Here is a 20,230-nt window from a genome sequence, read left to right as displayed (position 1 = left end):
ATTGCAATTAGATGAAGTTATTTGATTCAAATGGTTGTAAGTTACATTTGTTTTGTCATAAACACCTAACTACAAAAGATTTTTTTAGGGTGGTATGCATAGTTGTTCGTATTGAACAATACATGATGTGTTTTGTAGGAGATTAGAGTTTTAATAAATATTACCCTTGGACATTGACCAAAGTTTCAATTTAGTCATTAACACTTTCAATTTGAACAATTAATCATGGCCTTTGACAAACTAGATATTTTGTTCGTATTTTCCTTTGGAGATTAATGAAATTAATCACATCATGTGCACACAATTTCTACCCCATTATCAATAATTTTGGAAATTTTATCATATACACATCATGTGATTAATAAGTTTAAACTGAAATACTAACAAATGGTTTGATTTGCATCATTTGCCACAAACCTCAAGCCTAAGGGAGTTAATTATTCGAATAGAAAGTCCAATAACCAAGTTGATACTAATGCCAAAGTCTAGACAGTGATTAGTATAAATAATAATAATAATAATAGGGTAAAATACTATTTTAGTCCCTAAACTTTATCAAAAGTTTGTTTTTCATTCATAAACTCTAAGAAGTTCATTTTTTATTTCTAAACTATTGAAAAGTTCATATTTCATCCTTAAACTATTGAAAATGTTTTATTTATGTCCTTAAACTTTACTAAAAGTTTGTTTTTCATCCCCTAAACTATTGAAAAAGTTCTTTTTCATCCTTATTTTTGTCTCTATACCGTTCAAAAAACTACTTATTGAGTTTAGGGATGAAAAAAGAACTTTTAGTAAAGTTTAGGGACCAAAATAGTATTTTACCCATAATAATAAAAATAAACATAGTAATGGCTTAAACAACTTATATAAGGACAATTGCAACTTGCAAATCGTTAGTGAGAGCTGTCCTCATCCAGTAACTTGTTGATGGTGGAGATGAAGTCAAATGTAGTATATTATTTGAAAATCCGAATGGCCATTAACTTAAACCATATAATAATCTGATGGAAGTTTATTTTCCTTCATTTCATTTTCATGGAAATCATTGTCATGAACGACTTTCTCATCCAAAGAAAAGACACAATGTGGTTCGGCACTAGCTTCGTCCCACATGGAGAAAGGGATGGACAGTTAAATTTAACATTATAAAAAGTTAAGATCTCTCAAGAAGCCACAAATTTGTTTCTTCCAAAGATATAATTGTCCTAATATTTATCTTGCCCTTATTACTTCGAGTACAACTATTCTCTATTATTGATATGTCTACGATATTATAGAAATTAAAAACACTTTTTTTTTTTTTAATGCTATAAAACATTTCATTTTGTTCCTAATATATACATAAAGATTAGAATCCTCTAAAGTTCTTAGAATAACTCCCTTATAAAGTTCTTAAGATTTTATTAATCTATTTGGAAATATGAGGACTAAATTTTATCACAACATCAATATTAAAAATAAAAGATGAATATTTCCAATTTGGTATTTCGTTAAAACTTTTAAAATGTAGTAAATTTTTTTAATTTTAAAATGGATATTAAAATATATTATACACAATCATAACTCCATGATGAAATCACCATTAGAGGATTGAAATGTGGAAATATGCAAGGGTTGATCTAAGTTTAATGGTGTCCAAATGTTTGAAAAATCTATTAATCTTAAACAAAATTAAAAACTAAAATTTTGTTACTAGGCCCATCCGAGATTTATAGGACTCCCTAAAAGATGAAATAGGCCCGAGATGGGCTTTATTCTTTTCAGTTCTATGAGTTAAAGAGAATGTGTAAATGTTGAAATTGGACCAAACTTCAGATACACCTAAGAAACCTTAAAAATTGGGTCAAAATTTTCTTCATCAGGCCACAGTTTGGCCCAAAATGATTCATATCCCTTTCCAACTCTTGAACCCAGTTATGAACCCATCCCATGACCCAAAATAACAATTCTAAAATTCCCCAAAACCCAATAGAGCCTAACCCAAATCTAGAAAATTCACCAGCCCAATCTTAAAACCTATATCTATATATATCATATATAAACTAGCCCTTTCGCTCTCTCAGTTTCCTAGGGTTTCATTAGTAGTGAAAAAGCATCCGCCGCAGCGTGTAGCTCAGAGACGCAATGGGTACAAACCAAAAGCCCTAATAACCCTTTTCTGCATTTCTCAATTCTGATTCCACTTTTTATGTTTTTCTCGTAAATTGAATATGAAAAAAACGTGTTTTTGTTTATTGATCTCTACGTGTTTGTGAAAATGCCACAGCGAGAATCAAGGTCCACGAGTTGCGTCAAAAGACAAAGGCGGAGCTGCTCAACCAGCTGAAGGATCTCAAGGCCGAGCTTGCCCTCCTCCGCGTCGCCAAGGTCACCGGTGGCGCACCCAACAAGCTCTCCAAGATGTACTCTCTCTCTCTCTCTCTCTCTCTCTCTATTTGGTTTATATTTTTTTGTGTTTTCAAAAAACAAGCTTTTGGTTTTTTGGTTATCTGATTTGGGTTTTCGTTTTTGGTTATGCAGAAAGGTTGTGAGGCTGTCTATTGCGCAGGTTTTGACTGTGATTTCACAGAAGCAAAAGGGGGCTCTGAGAGAAGCTTACAAGAAGAAGAAGTACTTGCCACTCGATCTGCGTCCCAAGAAGACTAGGGCCATTAGGAGAAGGCTTACCAAGCGCCAGGTATGTCTATCTGCGAGCTTGATTCATATATGCATTTTTTTTTATGCTTGTTACTTTTTACTTTATTGGGTATGCTATTTCCAATTTTAGTTCATCTATTGTGATAGTTTTTAAAGTTTTTTGTGTGTTTGTTTATGTTATTAAATATGGGGTAATTGAAAAATGTTTAATTGGAAATGCTATAAAGTTTCGGAACATTATGGGTGAGTTATTGTAGGACTAATGTTGTATAGGTTTTTTAACCTTTTAGTTGCTCATAGCTTGTTGAGAGAATAAGAAGGGTTAAAATTTTGGGAATTGGAATGAAAAATTTTATGTTTAGCTTAGCTGAATTCATCGCCCTTAGATGGAGCAGGCCCATACATCAAAAAGAGTTGCTTACTAATAAGAAAAATGTTTTCCATTTTGACCAATGGGTTGTCTGGAATTCCTATAGTTGTTTACTGACTCTGTGCGTTTGGTAATTCGTTGAGCAGGATATATGTGAATTAGGGACCATTTTTGCTTCTGCTTGTATCGGTCATAGTTGGTATTTGTTGGTTGGTTTAAATGAATGAGAAAAAGTCATTATTAGATGGTATCTGATCATATGAAAGTTCCAACACACCATTTTAGGATATAACGATCAAATCACTTAATGTTCTCATTGACCATGAGATTTCCATAGTGCAAAGTGGGTTCTTGTTAGCTTTGATTATTATTGTTGTGTTGTTGGTTTGCTTAGATTATAAGTTGTGTGATGGCTCTGCGTTGTGTACTTGTATAGTCTTGTCCAATTAGCATGTTTATATTTGTGCTTGGAGTGTCTGGCTTGGCTGTTGCCTGATTTGTTTTACTTTCTTTTTGTTTGCATAGGCATCATTGAAGACTGAACGGGAGAAGAAGAAGGAGATGTATTTCCCCATGAGGAAGTATGCTATCAAGGTGTAGGGTGTAGGGCCTTTAGTTTATGAGATCTTGCTACCTTGCTACCATAAATCCATTTGGTTTGCAAATTTTGCCATTTGTTTACTTAATCTTAATTTCATATTGGTGGGACTTGATCTTATGTTTTTGTTTTGACATTGTAAAACTTAAAAGTGAGATTTTAGGCTATTTGGTGTGTGAGTTAAAAGTATGCATTTATATCCTTCTTTCGTGAATGTCATAGTATTATTTTAATGCTATTTTTAACGCCTTATCAATTTTGCCTCATTTTGTTGTAAATTTGTAATCCTTCTTGTACCATTTCATGTTATGAGGAATGTCCAGCCATGGACATACGAGTGTCATGACCTCTGAAATGCCTGAGCTTTGAGTCATTACTTGAAACCTAACCAGTAAATGCCCATGCTTAGTTTAATGTCTATTTTCAGGTCATGATTCATAACCATTGCGTTGTGCTGGATGTTGTGTTTCAACAGTTCTCAGTTTTAAATAGAGTTTTTTTTCCCTCTGACATAGAACTTTGGCGTTAATTGTCCTTTCCCCACTCTATTTTTGTTTGTCACAAAGTTTTCATTCATTCTATTTATTTTTATTTTTTAATAAATGAACACTGTTTACCATGACTATGCACGATAAAGTCACTCTTTCCAATACCTTTTCTTTTTCATTTCTGAAGGACAGATGATTTTATTGTTTTTCGATTTAGAAGGTTTGTAACATAGAACTTTTATTTGGTTTATTCATGGCTGTAAGTGAGTAGAGTTTATGCTTGATTGTTGAACAAGTTGAGTTCAAAGTTCAAACTTAATATAATGTGGTCTGGTGGTTTTGGTAAATGCTTGGGAAATATGAAGCTGTATATATGTGTATACATGTATTAAAATTTATTTATAGACTTAATATTATAATGAATAACGTTGTAAATAAGTTATATCTTATCAAATTATCGTTCGTGATTTATGGAGAGTTATTGGTTCTTAATCACCGAATGTTTGAGAATCTAATTTGTATGTGTTACAAGTTACAACTGCTACAATAAAGTTGTAGTTCCAAAAACTTGGGTTTACTATGGATTCTTAACAAACTAGTTAGGGTTGATCTCATATATTATTTTCTTTCAATCTAATTTGTATAATTAATAAATGAAAATCACTATATTTAATTGATTTGTATGAAATAATTTTTACCTTTTTTAACAAGAATGTGATTTTAATTATAGTATAAATTTGTAAAGGGATAAATTTTTTTAGTTATTATATGTACTATATTTGGGGGAAAAAATGTAAATCAAGTCTGATCAATATTTAAGGTCAAAATGAGAAGAGTGATTAATAAAAATAAGGGGTAATTGCAATAAACTTTCCCCAAACTCATTTTGTCTAATGTTACTTTATTCACTTAAGGTAAGTTTCATTTGTAAAAAAAGGTAAACATGTATTTTTGCACTTTTTTTTTTATGTCTCTCTCATTCTAAAAGCATAAAATAAAATAAAAAATTAAAAAAAAAGGTTAGGGTTTCTTAAAATTTAAGAACAAACATAATCAATAGCCAAAAACACCTTATACTAAAAATTCAATTTGGGTTTGTTTGTCTTCTGTTGATGGTGTTTCTATCTCTAACTCTCACTCATACAGAACCCCACGGCTAAAAAGCCTTAGGCTTGTGTTCTTCGTCTTCTTCCTTGATATATATACATATAAACTAAGAGCATCCACAGCAGTGGAACTAAAAATTTAGCTTTTTAGTTCTACCAAAAGTTACTTTATCTATTTTACCTACACACATGCTACAGCAGTGGATTTATTTTAACTTTCAACACAATAAAATAATATAAACATCATAATAAAATAATATAACTACTACAATAAAATAATCCATCCCACTACAATAAAATAATATATTCACTACCCACAATTATCACAGCCACACACTCCATCAGTGACAACCTTCATGTGACAACCACAGCCCACGGCAACAACCTTCATGTGACCACCACAGCCCACGGCCATAACCATAACCCAACATAGCCCACGACAAGAAAAAAAAAAAAAAAAAATCAAACCACCACCAACACAGCCACAACCACCAACATAGCCCACGACAAACACAACCACAACTACCAAACCACCACCAACACAGCCACAAAACCTCCATTTCAACCACAATCCACAATCACAACCAAACCCAACAAAAAATAAAAAAATCAAACACCCAAAAACCCACAAACTCAGCAATCCAAAACCCATGAAACCAGAATTCCCGTCGCAGATCATGGGTCCGTGGGTCCGTGGCGCGCTTGATGGGTCCGTGAACCCACAAACCCATGAACCCAAAAATATTGACCGAGCATAGAGCTTCGATGGGTCCGTGGCGTGCTTGAGTTCAATGATGGCAAGATGGGTCAGCGGCGTGGGACGGCAACTGGGCGACGACGATGAAGATCGGTGATGGCGAAGCAGAGAGTAGACGAGTCAGCGGCGTGGGACGGCAACTGGGCGACGACGATGAAGATCGGCGACGATGAAGATCGATTATGAAGATCGGCGACGATGAAAATCGGCGATGGCGAAGCAGAGAGTAGACGAGGGAGAGAAAAAAAAATGAGAAGGAAAGAAGAAGAAACAAGAGAAGCCGGAGAGAGAGAGAGAAAATAAAGAAAAAGGAAAAAATATTTTTTTAATAGAAGTGGAGAGAGAAATTTAATAAAATAATATTTTTTTTTTTTTTATTTTAGATGGTATGAACAGTGCACATCTATTTATAGATGTGCATTGTAGCAATGGAGCTAAATTTTTTAGATTTAGCTCCACTGCTGCAGCCAAGTTTTTATGTTTGTGGAGCTAAATTTTAGCATTATAGCATTATAGCTCCACTGCTACAAATGCTCTAAGAAATTTATTTGCCAATGTAGTAGAGGTGAAGTGAAATTTTCAAAGTCAAATAACAACCCAGAACCCACACAATCACCAAATCTGCCACAATACAGCCCACCAAAAGCGAGATCCAAACCTTTAGTAACCAAACTTCAGAGCTGAGATCTGTTTCCCAAACCCCCAATCTGCTACTTCACCACCATGGCCACCATTTCAATATCAAACCAAGTTGATCCAACCACAAGTCCCACTTTCCTAAACACCATCTAAACCCTAAAGAATTGCCCTCTGCCACTGCTGCTATGTTTGGAAGTTTCAGAGAGAGGAGAGTAAAGGGGAGTAGAGGGAAGGAGAGTAGTGGAAAGGAGAGTAGATGAGAATGGTTATTCTCAACCTTGTTTAAATATTTTTAAAATTAAGTAAAAGGGAGGAGAATAATTAGTCTTTTCATTTGTAATTTTGTTAATATGGTAAGGGTAAATTTGATAATTCATTTGATCAAGTATTTTCATGCTCCACTCTCCCTCCAAATCTCTCAAATTTGGGAGAATTAAAAATGAAGGGTTAGAAGTAGTTCAAACCCCACCAAATCCCTCCCTCTCTTTCCTTAAAAAACATCCAAACAAGATAATTAAATTACTCTCCCTTTCTCTACTCTACTCCCCCTTCTTCCCCCAACATCCAAACATAGCATACAGGTTTGGGAGGAGTGAAAACTTGGGAGGAGTGAGGAGTGAAAACTTAAGTGAAGGGAAATTTTTTAGGATTAAAAAAAATAACCGAAAAAAATACTAGCATATATTAGTAGAAATAGACAAGAGTTGCTTTGCTAGATGTGTGGAGTCTATGGACAATGCATTTTCTTACTGGCAAGTAATATGTCTTAACAAAAAGATTCTCAAATTTTTTTTTCCATTAAAGGTTAGTGCGTTATGTTGAAATTAATTGCTCCATTGAAGTTCTTCATAAAAAGTAAAACATTTTTTACAAATACACATTTTTATCTTGTTTTCATTGGTTTTGTTATGTTTTAATGGAAAAAGTAATGAGATGAGTTACGAAATCCTAAAATGATACTTTTCAAATCATGAGTAGGTAAAATTGATTTCAGATCAAATCATAAGTGAGTTTATTGCTGTGGGGCCAGAGGATTTGTGACCCTGGCCCACTTTACATTGGGGGCCAAGGCCTGAGCCGAGGAGAGATATAGCCGAGGACCTACAATGAAAGTTCAAATAGCCTTGAGACATGGCCGAGGATGACTCTATCCTCGGCATCCCCAAGGTACTCCTAAAAGAAATGGCAAGAACAGCATAGGAACAGTTTTGGGATGAGCCGAACACATCCGCGTTGATAGATAAAGGAGCCCTGGACAATATGGCGACAAAAAACAAAGGAAAGGCTGCCATTACTGCAATAAATACTCTGCGCCAGACAGAGCAATACTTTTCAGCTTTTACAACCACCCCCAACCACTTTGGGTATGGGCTGATGGGACAAGTATTAGCCCTGGAAAGTTGAACCTACACGTGGACGTTGGAAGAGGGGTAAAGGCTAATATAAAAGGAGAAGTAAGCAGTCCAGAAAAAAGTGGCTGGGAAAAAAGGCCAAGAACCAAAGCCTCCCAGGCCGTATCGAGGAGAAAAACTTCTCGAGCGAACATGGTTTAGTTCTGTATGAACACCATGACTAACCATCGTCCGGTGACCAAGGCCTAGCATTTCAAGCCCAAACTTTACAAATTATATTGTTTAGGCCCTTAACGTGAGAACCCAACATCATTTTTGGGTTGTTACAAATTGAGTCCTTACAATTGGCGCCGTCTGTGGGGAGGCTTGTGCGTTGGCACAGGCGGTGGGTCGAGAAAGTCCCTCCACCACTTCCAACGGCCCGTTGTTGTGCTCTAACATAAAGTTCCACTAGGAGCTGCGCTTCGAAGCACCAGTGGCACGGGCAGTTCTTGGGGCTTCCAATGTCAGATCAACGTCCCACACCTTGGCTGAGGGGCTGGTCCCCCCAAACTTAATGAAAATATCTAAGTTTTGGACAGAACTAAGGTATTGTATGATCCTCGGACTCAAACCTATGAGGAAACCAACTACTTAAAGAAAATATCTAAGTTTTGGACAGAACTAAGGTATTGTATAGTTTTCGGACTCAAACCTATGGGGAAACCAACTACTTAATGAAAATATCTAAGTTTTGGACAGAACTAAGGTATTGTATGGTCCTCGAACTCAAACCTATGGGGAAACCAACTACTTAAAGAAAATATCTAAATTTTGGACAGAACTAAGGTATTGTATGGTCCTCGAACTCAAACCTATAGGGAAACCAACTACTTAATGAAAATATCTAAGTTTTGGACAGAACCAAGGTATTGGGGGAAACCAAATACTTAATGAAAATATCTAAGTTTTGGACAGAACCAAGGTATTGTATGATCCTCGGACTCAAACCTATGAGGAAACCAACTACTTAAAGAAAATATCTAAGTTTTGGACAGAACTAAGGTATTGTATAGTTCTCGAACTCAAACCTATGGGGAAACCAACTACTTAATGAAAATATCTAAGTTTTGGACAGAACTAAGGTATTGTATGGTCCTCGGACTCAAACCTATGGGGAAACCAACTACTTAAAGAAAATATCTAAATTTTGGACAGAACCAAGGTATTGTATGGTCCTCGAACTCAAACCTATAGGGAAACCAACTACTTAATGAAAATATCTAAGTTTTGAACAGAACCAAGGTATTGTATGGTCCTCAGACTCAAACCTATGGGGAAACCAACTACTTAATGAAAATATCTAAGTTTTGGACAGAACCAAGGTATTGTATGGTCCTCGAACTCAAACCTATGGGGAAACCAACTACTTAAAGAAAATATCTAAGTTTTGGACAGAACCAAGGTATTAGGGGAAACCAAATACTTAATGAAAATATCTAAGTTTTGGACAGAACCAAGGTATTGTATGGTCTTTGGACTCAAATCTATGGGGAAATTAGTCATTAGAAAATGGATTAAGTCTTAGACAAAATGGAAATCCCGTCCTGTTCTCGGATCCCCAGCTCTAAGGAAACTAATGTAAACGAGTATTTAGGCCCGGTACAGTTATACCTCGGTCCTCGGACCGGATGCCAAAAATGGTCAAAGCCATGAATGAATGTTGTTAGGAACGTGGTAAAGCACTCTAGTACATAGTGACCATCTCGGATAGTTCATTTTGAGTTACCTATCCTCGGATGATCGCCTCATCTGCAATACAGAACATTCAACTGTTATCTCGATTAGTCTTATATGTATAACCTTTTTCAGGTCGGCATTATTGTGCCTATTAGTCTCAGTAAGTTCAAAATAATAGTTTTTTGTTAACAAGGGGTTCGGCCTTAAGTATCGTTCAGAAAAAATATATATATAGCACATCCATTCACAATATAGCTATGGCAGAAAAGAAAGAATGTTTAGACTAAGATAAAGTCATCTTTTATTAATATCAAGAAATAGTACAGCATACAATGAAGGGCTTAAGTAAGCCTATACCAGAAGCTAATTACAAAGGCAAAAAGAGAAAGCAAAAAAATGAAAAAAATACAAGGGAACGATAAATCCTTCAAAATTCTGCTTTTATGGCGACTAGGTGTGTCAGGATGAGCCCTTTTGACGGAAGGGGGGAAGAGGCAGAAAAAGAAGAAGTAGAAACACCAGGATGTCCCTAGTGATGGAAGAGAAGAAGAAGCGGAGGCAAAAGAAGGCACCAGAGAAGGAGGAGAGGAGGAAGCGAGGATGCCCAATCCCTGCATCAGCTCTGACTCCTAACACGTGGGTGCCATATTAGCAGCACTCGAGAGAAAGCGGATGGTACCGACGATGAGAAACCCTATTGCTATCGCACCGAAAATCTGGTGCGACCAATATCTGCTTCGGATTTTGGCTGAAGGAAGAGAAGACTTCTCCCCCGCCTTGCGAAAGGGGAGAGCTGTCTTGAGTCTCCGTCTCCCTTGCCCTCACCCCCACTTTTGCCTCAAACATATCACTCACTAAGGCTTGAATTGCACTAGTAATGAAAACTTTAAACGCAGCTGGAGGTTTAGGAATTTGAAAAGACTGAAGGGTCTGTACGTAAAGGAAGTGACCTCCTGCCTTACTTCTTATACGGAAGGCAAGCCTGGTGGCATTTAATCTGTACAGATTTCCAAGAAAAGCTACAAACGAGATAATTCCCACTCAACTCCCAACGCCGTCTACAACTGTTGGATGGGCGTCGCCTCGTAAAAGGAACTTATTAAAAACGCGCCTCGTACACTGAAACGATAGAGGCGCGACGTGAGTAAAATTAAAGGAATGTCTCATGGCCGGGAGCGTTTCCCAGGCAAACTAAAAGACACCGATATTAATGAAGGACAAAGTTGGGCAAGCCATGATATAGGCCCGACATCACCAAAACCCTCCTCCCCGACCAAGAAGTCGGGTAGTAGGATTTTGATGGGCTATTGTGGGGCTAGAGGATTTGTGACCCTGGCCCACTTTACATTGGGACCCATGGCCCGAGCCGAGGAGGGATATAGCCGAGGACCTACAGTGAAAGTCCAAATAGCCTTGAGACATGGTCGAGGATGACTCTATCCTCAGCATCCCCAAGGTACTCCTAAAAGAAATGGCAAGAACGGCATAGGAACAGTTTTGGGAAGAGCCGAACACATCCGCGTTGATAGATAAAAGAGCCCTGAACAATATGGCGACAAAGGACAAAGGAAAGGCTGCCATTACTGCAATTAAATACTCTGCGCCAAACAGAGCAATGCTTTTCAGCTTTTACAACCACCCCCAACCACTTTGGGTATGGGCTGATGGGACAAGTATCAGCCCTGGAAAGTTGAACCTACACGTGGACATTGGAAGAGGGGTAAAGGCTAATATAAAAGGAGAAGTAAGTAGTCTAGAAAAAAGTGGCTGGGAAAAAAGGCCAAGAACCAGAGCCTCCCAGGCCGTATCGAGGAGAAAAACTTCTCTAGCGAACATGGTTTAGTTCTGTATGAACACCATGACTAACCATCGTCCGGTGACCAAGGCCTAACCTTTCAAGCCCAAGTTCTACAAATTATATTGTTTGGGTCCTTAATGTGCGAACTCAACATCATTTTGGGGTCGTTACAAATTGAGTCCTTACAATTGCAATTACCCCTAAAAATTACAAAATGAGAGTGATTAATAAAAATTTATTTAACCGTAGTGGTCAGAATTTAGAAAGTTTCTCATGAGTCTTGGCTCGTGAAGCACCTCACACACATTTGGTGGACTGCACAGTTGACACTTCACACGTAAGATTAACATTTTGTTCTATTGGTTGCTCGACCTTTTGCTTGCAGAGTCCATCCTCTTTTTGTGGGCCATGGGTTTGTAATTCAGGCCCAATGGGTTGGATTGGGCTTAAAAGCTAATTCCATGTAAATTTTATCATCAGGCTTTGCTGGGGTTCAAGAGAAGAGACCATGCTCGGGACATGGAAAAAGGTGAGTGCTACAAATCGTTCACAATATGTTGACAAAACTAAATCCTTCTAAGAAAAAAAAAAGTTAAGAAAAAGAAGAGACTAGGTGTGACATGTTCAAGATATGCGAAGAAACAATTGTTTTCTTCATTGGTTGATTGTGGTTAGTATTTTTATATCATCCGTTAGATCTTCAAGGTAGTCTACAAAGTTCAAAATTGTATACAAAATTAAACTTTAGTGTACAATATAAGTATAAGTGTATAACCATGGGGTTTAGTCCTCATTTATTTATTTATTTTTTTTAAATATGAGTAAGGATAAAATTAAAGAAAGAGTGCAAAACCCAACCCATCTCAATCTTAAAAAACCCAAGGAGGAAGAGAAGAGATGGAAATAGGTCTATCCCAATTACAAAAAGTAGCCCAACATGCCAACTTAGTCCTACTCTTTGTGGTTGTGTCCCCATCAAATGTTCTGCAGCAAAAATAAAATAAAGAATATGATTAGATTCAAATTATACTTCATGAAACTCTTATCGATAAATTCACTACCGGAATTCATTCCCTTGTAATCTCTATACAAAGCAAGTAATACTCATGTAGGGGCGGTTTTTGGAGCCCAGGCCCAGCAAGTAAGTGGTTTTGGTCCAAAAGACCCTAGACAATGAATTTGTAAAGAGCGGGTTACAGAACTAGGGCTGGACGAAGTGAACGTTAATTAGTTGTATGTCATGCAACAGTCTGAACGTGAGAATATTTCATTTATGTCCACAGGATACCGGTTCGAGAAGACGTATGAGTGCACCTCTTACTCTGATTAAAGACTACAGAATTCTTTAATCTCTCTCTCTCTTTTTTCCCTCTAAATTTTCCGATCCCTTTTTCATGGGGATTTCGTTCTCTTATATAGCCTCCTTAGATTGATAAGAACCTTACACTTGTTAACTATCTGGACCCTCACTTGAGTGCTTGTCCCATCGGATATCCAACTTATCTTTCTGTGAGTTGCATTGGCCAATGTAACATTGTTCGCCTGTCTTCTCCACATTAATGCGGCTGGGAAAGTAGCTTCTCTGCATTTAATGCGGCAGTTGTGGCTGCCCCCTGGACGTCTCATCTTTTCTTCCTCCTTCCTGCTTTTTGGGACTTATCCTTATTACCAATATTTGTTTGGAATGACTCCTTATTATGGATAGGGTGCACGTTGGGCTTGTATTTGGCGCGTCCGAGGAGACACTCCTCCTCGGACGTCTCCTTTAAATAAGTTTGGACTTATTTGGGTTGGGCTAGCATTTGTTTTGACGGCCCATTTCTCCCTTTGGTCGTAGTTGGACTTTGTATAGGGCCCAAGGCCCATTGTTTGACTTGAGAATTTTACCCCTACAACTCAAATATTAAAATTTCATCTATAAAATATTTAAAAGTTAAGATTTTGTACAATTTTATTTTCTTTGTATATGTGTGTTACTACTTACTACCAAGAAATAGTTGACTTTTTCATCTCAACTTTTTCGAGGATCACTAAAAAAATCTCAAGATATACATTACATTCGACTTAAATTTAATGTAGCTCTTATCAATATTGTACTCCTTAAAAAATTTGATTGGATTAGTATTTTGAGAAATCTATTATTTTTTACCATACTCTTCCAATAATTTTTATTATCACTAAATATCAAGATGATATTTAGGATGACCCTCAAATTTTCTATAGATATAGTTTATAAAATATAATTTGTTATGCTTTTTTACTCCAAAAATTATGAGCTTACCTGTCTTAAAAAAATAAATAAAGATTGGATATTTTAATTCAAGATACTCAAACTTTCAGGGAATCAAAATTTATCTCAAGAAATGAGTAAAAAAAACTGTAATTTGTTCCAATGAAAATAAAAATATCTAACTTATTAATGACTTTTGTTGGGGAACCACAATTTGACTCCCTACAACAACTCTAAAAATAGGCCCGTGTGGTGTGATGTCAAATGCCATAAAAGATTTGAGTATGTCTTCCTCATCACCAATTGCTTTTGAGATGAAATGACATAGCTCACGGTCCGACAAATGGTATCAGAGCCAAGGTCATGGGTTCGAGTCACAGAGTGTCATTGTGAGGGAGGGATTGTTAGGGGGACCACAATTTGACTCTCTACAACCACTCTAACAAAGGCCTACGTGACGTGATGTCGAATGCCATAAAAGATTTGAGTGTCTTCCTCATCACCAATTGGTTTTGAGGTAGAATGACATAGCTCAAGATCCGACAACTTTCATCATTTACTACAAATTTTTAGTACTAAAAGTTTTCAATATTGTATGACATTTTTTCTTTCAAACTCATTAATTACATTCTTTTTTTTTCCTTCTAAAAATGATGTCATCATGGTGACAGGAACAATGACCTTATTATATGTGATGTATGATTTGCTGAGTGTAGTAATGAGACTTGATGATGCGAAAAATCAACAGTTGAGTTCTTCGTCAATGTTGATAGACGACGGGGTTAGATTTGTCTCTGAAAGTAACCTGTAATAAGATTCAAGATAAAAACAAAAGAATGCACCGGTGTGGTGTTTGCTGAAAACCCTCTAATGATTAAGTAAAAAAAAATTCACTTGAAGTGTGTTGTGAAAGAATTCGACTTGAGAGTGGTTTTTGGGATGAAAATTGTGTACCTTTTGGTTTTGTTCCATTTTCTTTTTATAGTCATGTTGGTCTTAATGGGCAATGAATCTCTGCATTTATGTGTGACGGTTAATGCGTTACAAACTGGTGTTTTGATATGCATAGCTCCTTTGTTACAGTTGCTCTGTCCGTTACACTTTGGCATAAATGCTCACAATGAATAACGTATATTGGGCTCGTCAATGTCATTCGACAATTTTGTTATTTTTCGATTCATCAAGACTAAATCTCATATTTCAACTTTGAGGTGGTCACAATCGCATAGAGTTGAATCGACTTTGTGATGTAGTGGACGCAACTCGCAAGTCACAATCTATGAAATCAGGAGCTGAACCCGTCACATCTACTCCATTTATGCCTATTCTATTTACGTGGTCTATACCATCTTCGTTGATTTTGAACCTTCAATTTGCTGAGTTTTGTTCACTTATTCAAAGATTGTAGAATTGCAGATGGTATAGAAGGGAACGCAGAACGCCAAGTTTGTAAATCCACCTTTAATGTTTCTAAAGTCTAATTCAACACCAACCTTACTTCAAAGCCAATTTATTGGTCTAATTACTTGGAAGATTGTAATTTATGCAAAAAAAAAAATTACAATTCAATGTGATGGAAGGAAAATAATGAGCAAACAAAAACTTGATTTCAAAATGGAAAAAAGTTTATCTGTAAACCAGTTTGGAAGAAAATCTTTCCAACTTGTTACACAATTGATAAAACTATTCACATATACTTTTCGTCACATGTTCTATATATTTAATGGGATGGTGACTTATTTAAAAATCATACATGAATGGTTTTATGAATTGCTCTGTAATGAGTTTAATGATAGTTCTTAAATTTTGAATTTTTAAACAAATATTATGTTTTAAGACAAATTAAGAACGTGAGATTATCAAGCTGTTAAAATAGATTGAAGATTGTAGGATAACATTAACTTTACATGAGATCAAAGAATTAATAGTTAAGTGATGTTAAGGTTATCACAATTTTTACTACATTAATTATACAAATTGATGGGTCACAGATTTTAAACACAAAATAAAAAAAGTAATCAAGAAATTTATATAACATGTCATTATTATTCTCTACCCATGTGTAATGTGTGGATGATATGGATTTCAACTATAAGGAACTGCTTTCTCAAAAAAAAAACTATAAGGAACGGAACCTTTTTATCGGCCATGATGAAGTGTTTGTGGGCAATATTTAGAAAATAACGTCAAAGTCATTTGGACCTTAGTTCGTTATTCAAACATTAGTGTGCTTTGTTTGTCAAAATTAATAATCTTGTTATGTAATTGTAATTATAGTTATTCAATCAGAAACTTCATAATATTTTGGTCCATATGCAGGGGGAAAAAAAAAAACTATAAGCCTAGAAGTTTCTGCCACGTCATCTTGACTTTTTTGGAGAATGACGTCATCTTGACTTTTTTTTTTTTTTTTTAAGAATCACGTCATCTTGACTTGAATTAGCCCTCTATAACATTTTGCTCTCTCTATGAAAATTTGCCAAACTAAATATAATTTTAGGTTAACTAGTTTTTGTAATTAATAACCCATTTGAGAATAATTTGTGATATCCATCTATAATCTAAAAGTAGTATACAAATTAGTGGTGTATATTGCAAATGCTTTAATATCTTAGGATGCATGTACCTTGCAAATTATTTCATAATTTAGTGCTCACCTCTATTTCTCTTGAAGTTTATGGTGGATAGTTTCACTAAATTGCTAATTTTTACACTAACTTAAACCCTAGGATAAACATTACAAATCAACATCGAATTAGAGTGTTAATTTCCCATTGTAAAATTCTGAAGTTTAGGGTGGATATTAATTGCAAATGCGTCTACAATTTTAAGTGGATGATTATAATTAGCCCAATAATTAAGTTTGTTAAGAAGCACACAACAAATTGTCACTAGATACATTTTATAGTCCTTAGATAGTATTCAGAAATAGAGTAGGGCTTAGCTCCAGTGCAATAGAGCCAACACGATGCGGAAACGTGACAAAAATCAGACACATGTTTGTATCGTGTTGGCTACAGTTCATTGGAGCTAAGCCGTGTTCTACTATAGATGCATACTATAATAATACTCTCCTAGTGTCTATAAACATGTTCAATGTAATAATTTCTCATCAATTGTTTCCATTTTCTATGCTAAGAATAACAAAAAATGGACTTTTATCATGCATATGTTGCTGCTACACATGAAATTCAGGAAAATTTGTTGCAAGCTACAATTCTTTAATTGATGTATATTTGTTTAGTTGTGATTAATAGAAAGCCCTGATCATCAGGTTATATCACCCTTAACTAGTAACTAATGTTGATTCTCAAAATAATAATAATAATAATAATGTTTTTTCCCCTTTAACTTTTCTGTCTAGCCACAAGTTGCTTTATTTGGTCAAGAAGCTATAAATGGCTTAAAGTAAATTCTCCAAGCACATGATAAAGAATTTTGAAGTTTCTACTTTCTAGCTTGAATTTTACTGCTAGGCCTTAGAAATGACTTGTTGTAATTGTGTAATAAGTTTTTTTTTTTGAGAGGTCATGCCAATTTGGATTTTTTTTAAAAAAAAATATATATATATATAAAACTCTAGAAATATGAAGGTTCAATGTATACTCTCCTAATGACAAATTAAACCAGAATTTATCCACTATGCCTAATATATTTCCTATATAGTGGCTGAAATAATGGGTTTTCAACATAATTATTAAAAAAAAATTATTTCTCTTTTATCTCCACCTGGAAGATTAGTTTGTCCTCAAAGACCAAGCATTAAAAAATGAAAACGATGGGCAAACAATACGTACAAGTAATAACTTCATTGTCAAAGTTTTTTATTATTATAGAATGGTCTTTACGCTATTGACAGGAAAAAACCCGTATCACGCCTAATTACACTACGGTCTCCGTATTAGACATCTAGCTTAAAATTAAAGCCACGACTTGAAAAGCATATCATAGTGGAGTGGATAGATTTCTATTCGGGAAATTTAGAGGAGTTTGGATGTTTCACAATATTGAGGAAAATTGTAATACTAGAGATTAATTGGTTTGAAGATCAATAAGACTCATCATTGTTTGTAAATATAACCTTAAATTGTGAATAAATAACGGGTCCAATTATTCTTAAACTTTATAATTTAGAACAATCAAAAGCGTTTAACTGGTTGCTACTTTTTATTTTTTTAACGAAAACATCTGTAGTTTAAATCATTCTCTTTTAACTATCAAATTATCCAAAGATAAAAAAAAAAATATATATATATATATATATATATTTACTCATTATTATTTTTATTTGACAAATGCACACAGGCTATTGAGACGATAGACAGGTTTTCCTATTCAATACATGCATGCAAGGGTGAAGCTACTGAGGCAGGAGGTCAATGGGGCCCACCATAATCCTAACCCTAAACATTAAAATAACAATTTTCAATTTAACCAAATTTTACAATGATACAAAGGTAAAATGCTAAAAATATTTTCCTTAAAACATTTTATAGCAAAACAAATGGAGTGTAATGAATGACATAAGGGCATAAAGTAAAGAATAATAAATATTTAATTAGGTGTTATAATACAGAATTTCCAAAAACAAGACAAACTTATTGTCCTTTTTTGCCAAGTTTTCTTCTTTGAATTGTTTATATATTTTATAAGTGTTTTGAGGGTAGCTATGGCAAATTTGTTGTTAACTTTGTTTATGATATATATATATATATATATATATATATAGAGAGAGAGAGAGAGAGAGAGAGAGAGGAAATAATATGTTTGGAGAAGAATATGATTAGTAATATTAAAGTGTTTTAATTAACCTTTAAATGCTTCTCACCCTAGTATGATAATCCTAAGTCCTAACAATTTTTTAAATCACTTTCGGAAATTCTTGTATTGACCGAGTCCACACAATCAGTGGTATTTTTATATTTTCGGTTAAAAAGTAAAAGCACCATAACTTTCTAGATATTTAGCAAAGCTTGTTGTCCATATGGGGTTCCATGAGCTAGTGTGGCAACTGGCAAGAAGAGATTCCGTTATTTTTACATTTTCAGATTAGTTTCATTAAGAATTCAGGAAAATATTAACGGATGGTTTAGGGGTATTTATTAGTGAACCATTTTAAGAAAGTTTTTATAAAAAAAGAAAAAAAATTAATATTTTGATAGTCTTTTCAATTTCCAATAAAAGTTGTGTTAAAAATTTATTTAAATGATTTGTTAACAATTGCCTTAAGAACACACATTAACAGTTAACAAAACCCATTATTACAAACTTTCTATAATCTTTTTAAAAAAACACATTATTCCTGCAAATGATCAAAAATTACGACAAAATAAATAAAACCGTTATAACTATGAGGATATTGAAACAAATTAAGAAAAAGGATTGGTTGTGTACTAATTTGGTATTTTTCAAAACCGTTTTGTATGTTAATCATTGCTGCTGATAGGATAGCCTGATTTTAATATTAGATTTTTTTACCACCGCACACCTTTGGTGCATTGGTCACTTCACAAGTATAAGTATTTGTGGGATGTGGAGGGTAAGGATCAGGATTCAAGTCTCTAGGAAGGAACTTCATATACATATATATTTAAATTAAGTTAAAGTAGAATTTCTATTTTGTATAAATATATATATATATATATATTTATATATATATCAAACTTTTTTGACTCCGTTACATTTACAGCATCCACACCAACTCGTGGATACTCATCTAAAATACAAAAAGTGCTCCAATTTACATATTTTATCTCAAAATCTTTCCACATCAGTTCTTGTAAAAATGTCTAAATATACATGATATCTTGCAAAATGAACAGTAACCGTGCATATATACACGGTTACTATTCACCGTGTAAACGATTTTTTTATTTTATTTTCTCTCTCCTCTATCAAACTACTTCTCTTCCCCAACCATTACAACAACCCAATGCGCCAGAATAACCACCCAACCACCAAACCCAGCACCACCACCAAACACCACAATCTAGCACAGAGTATTAACCAAACTCAACTAAAAATTAATCCAAAATCAACAGAAAATTAACTCAAACACATCCACACAGACAAATCAACATGGAGATACATTTGCTCAAAAGTAAAAAAAAAAAAAAAAAAAAAAAAAAAAAAAAAAAAAAAAACATAGAGATACATAAACACACCCACACACAAACAAACCTAAACGGACAAACAACAAAGAGAGATCGGTGCTTATTGAAATGATCGATGCTTGACTGGAACGATCGAAGCTCGTGGGTTTTGCTTAATCGGAGCTCGTGGGTCTCACTTGATCGAAGCTCGTGGGTATGGGTCTTGCCTGATCGAAGCTAGGGAGATACACCAACTGATCGGTGCTTGTGGATTGAAGTTAGGGAGATCGGTACTTGCCTTATCGAAGCTGTGGATTGGAGCTAAGGAGATCGGTATAGAGATGATTCAGAAAATTGATTCAGAAAGGGAGATCGGTATAGAGATGGTTGGAGCTAGGGAGCTAGGGAGCTGTGGATCGATATAGACCGAGAGGGAGAGTT

General features: G+C 34.9%; 1 protein-coding gene across 1 annotated transcript; it reads left to right on the top strand.

The window, feature by feature from the left end:
* Positions 1 to 2,020: 2,020 nt before the first annotated feature.
* Positions 2,021 to 3,822, top strand: LOC115958613 (60S ribosomal protein L35). The gene is made up of 4 exons (XM_031077040.1): positions 2,021 to 2,131; positions 2,270 to 2,405; positions 2,524 to 2,680; positions 3,536 to 3,822. The coding sequence occupies exons 1-4, from the start codon at positions 2,128 to 2,130 to the stop codon at positions 3,608 to 3,610; spliced, it is 372 nt and encodes a 123-aa protein (XP_030932900.1). The 5' UTR covers positions 2,021 to 2,127; the 3' UTR covers positions 3,611 to 3,822.
* Positions 3,823 to 20,230: the final 16,408 nt, after the last annotated feature.

Source organism: Quercus lobata, chromosome 8, assembly GCF_001633185.2.
Source record: "Quercus lobata isolate SW786 chromosome 8, ValleyOak3.0 Primary Assembly, whole genome shotgun sequence".
In the NCBI taxonomy this organism is placed as follows: domain Eukaryota; kingdom Viridiplantae; phylum Streptophyta; class Magnoliopsida; order Fagales; family Fagaceae; genus Quercus; species Quercus lobata.
Note: the sequence above shows the minus strand (reverse complement) of the source record. Positions and strands in the feature narration are given on the sequence as shown.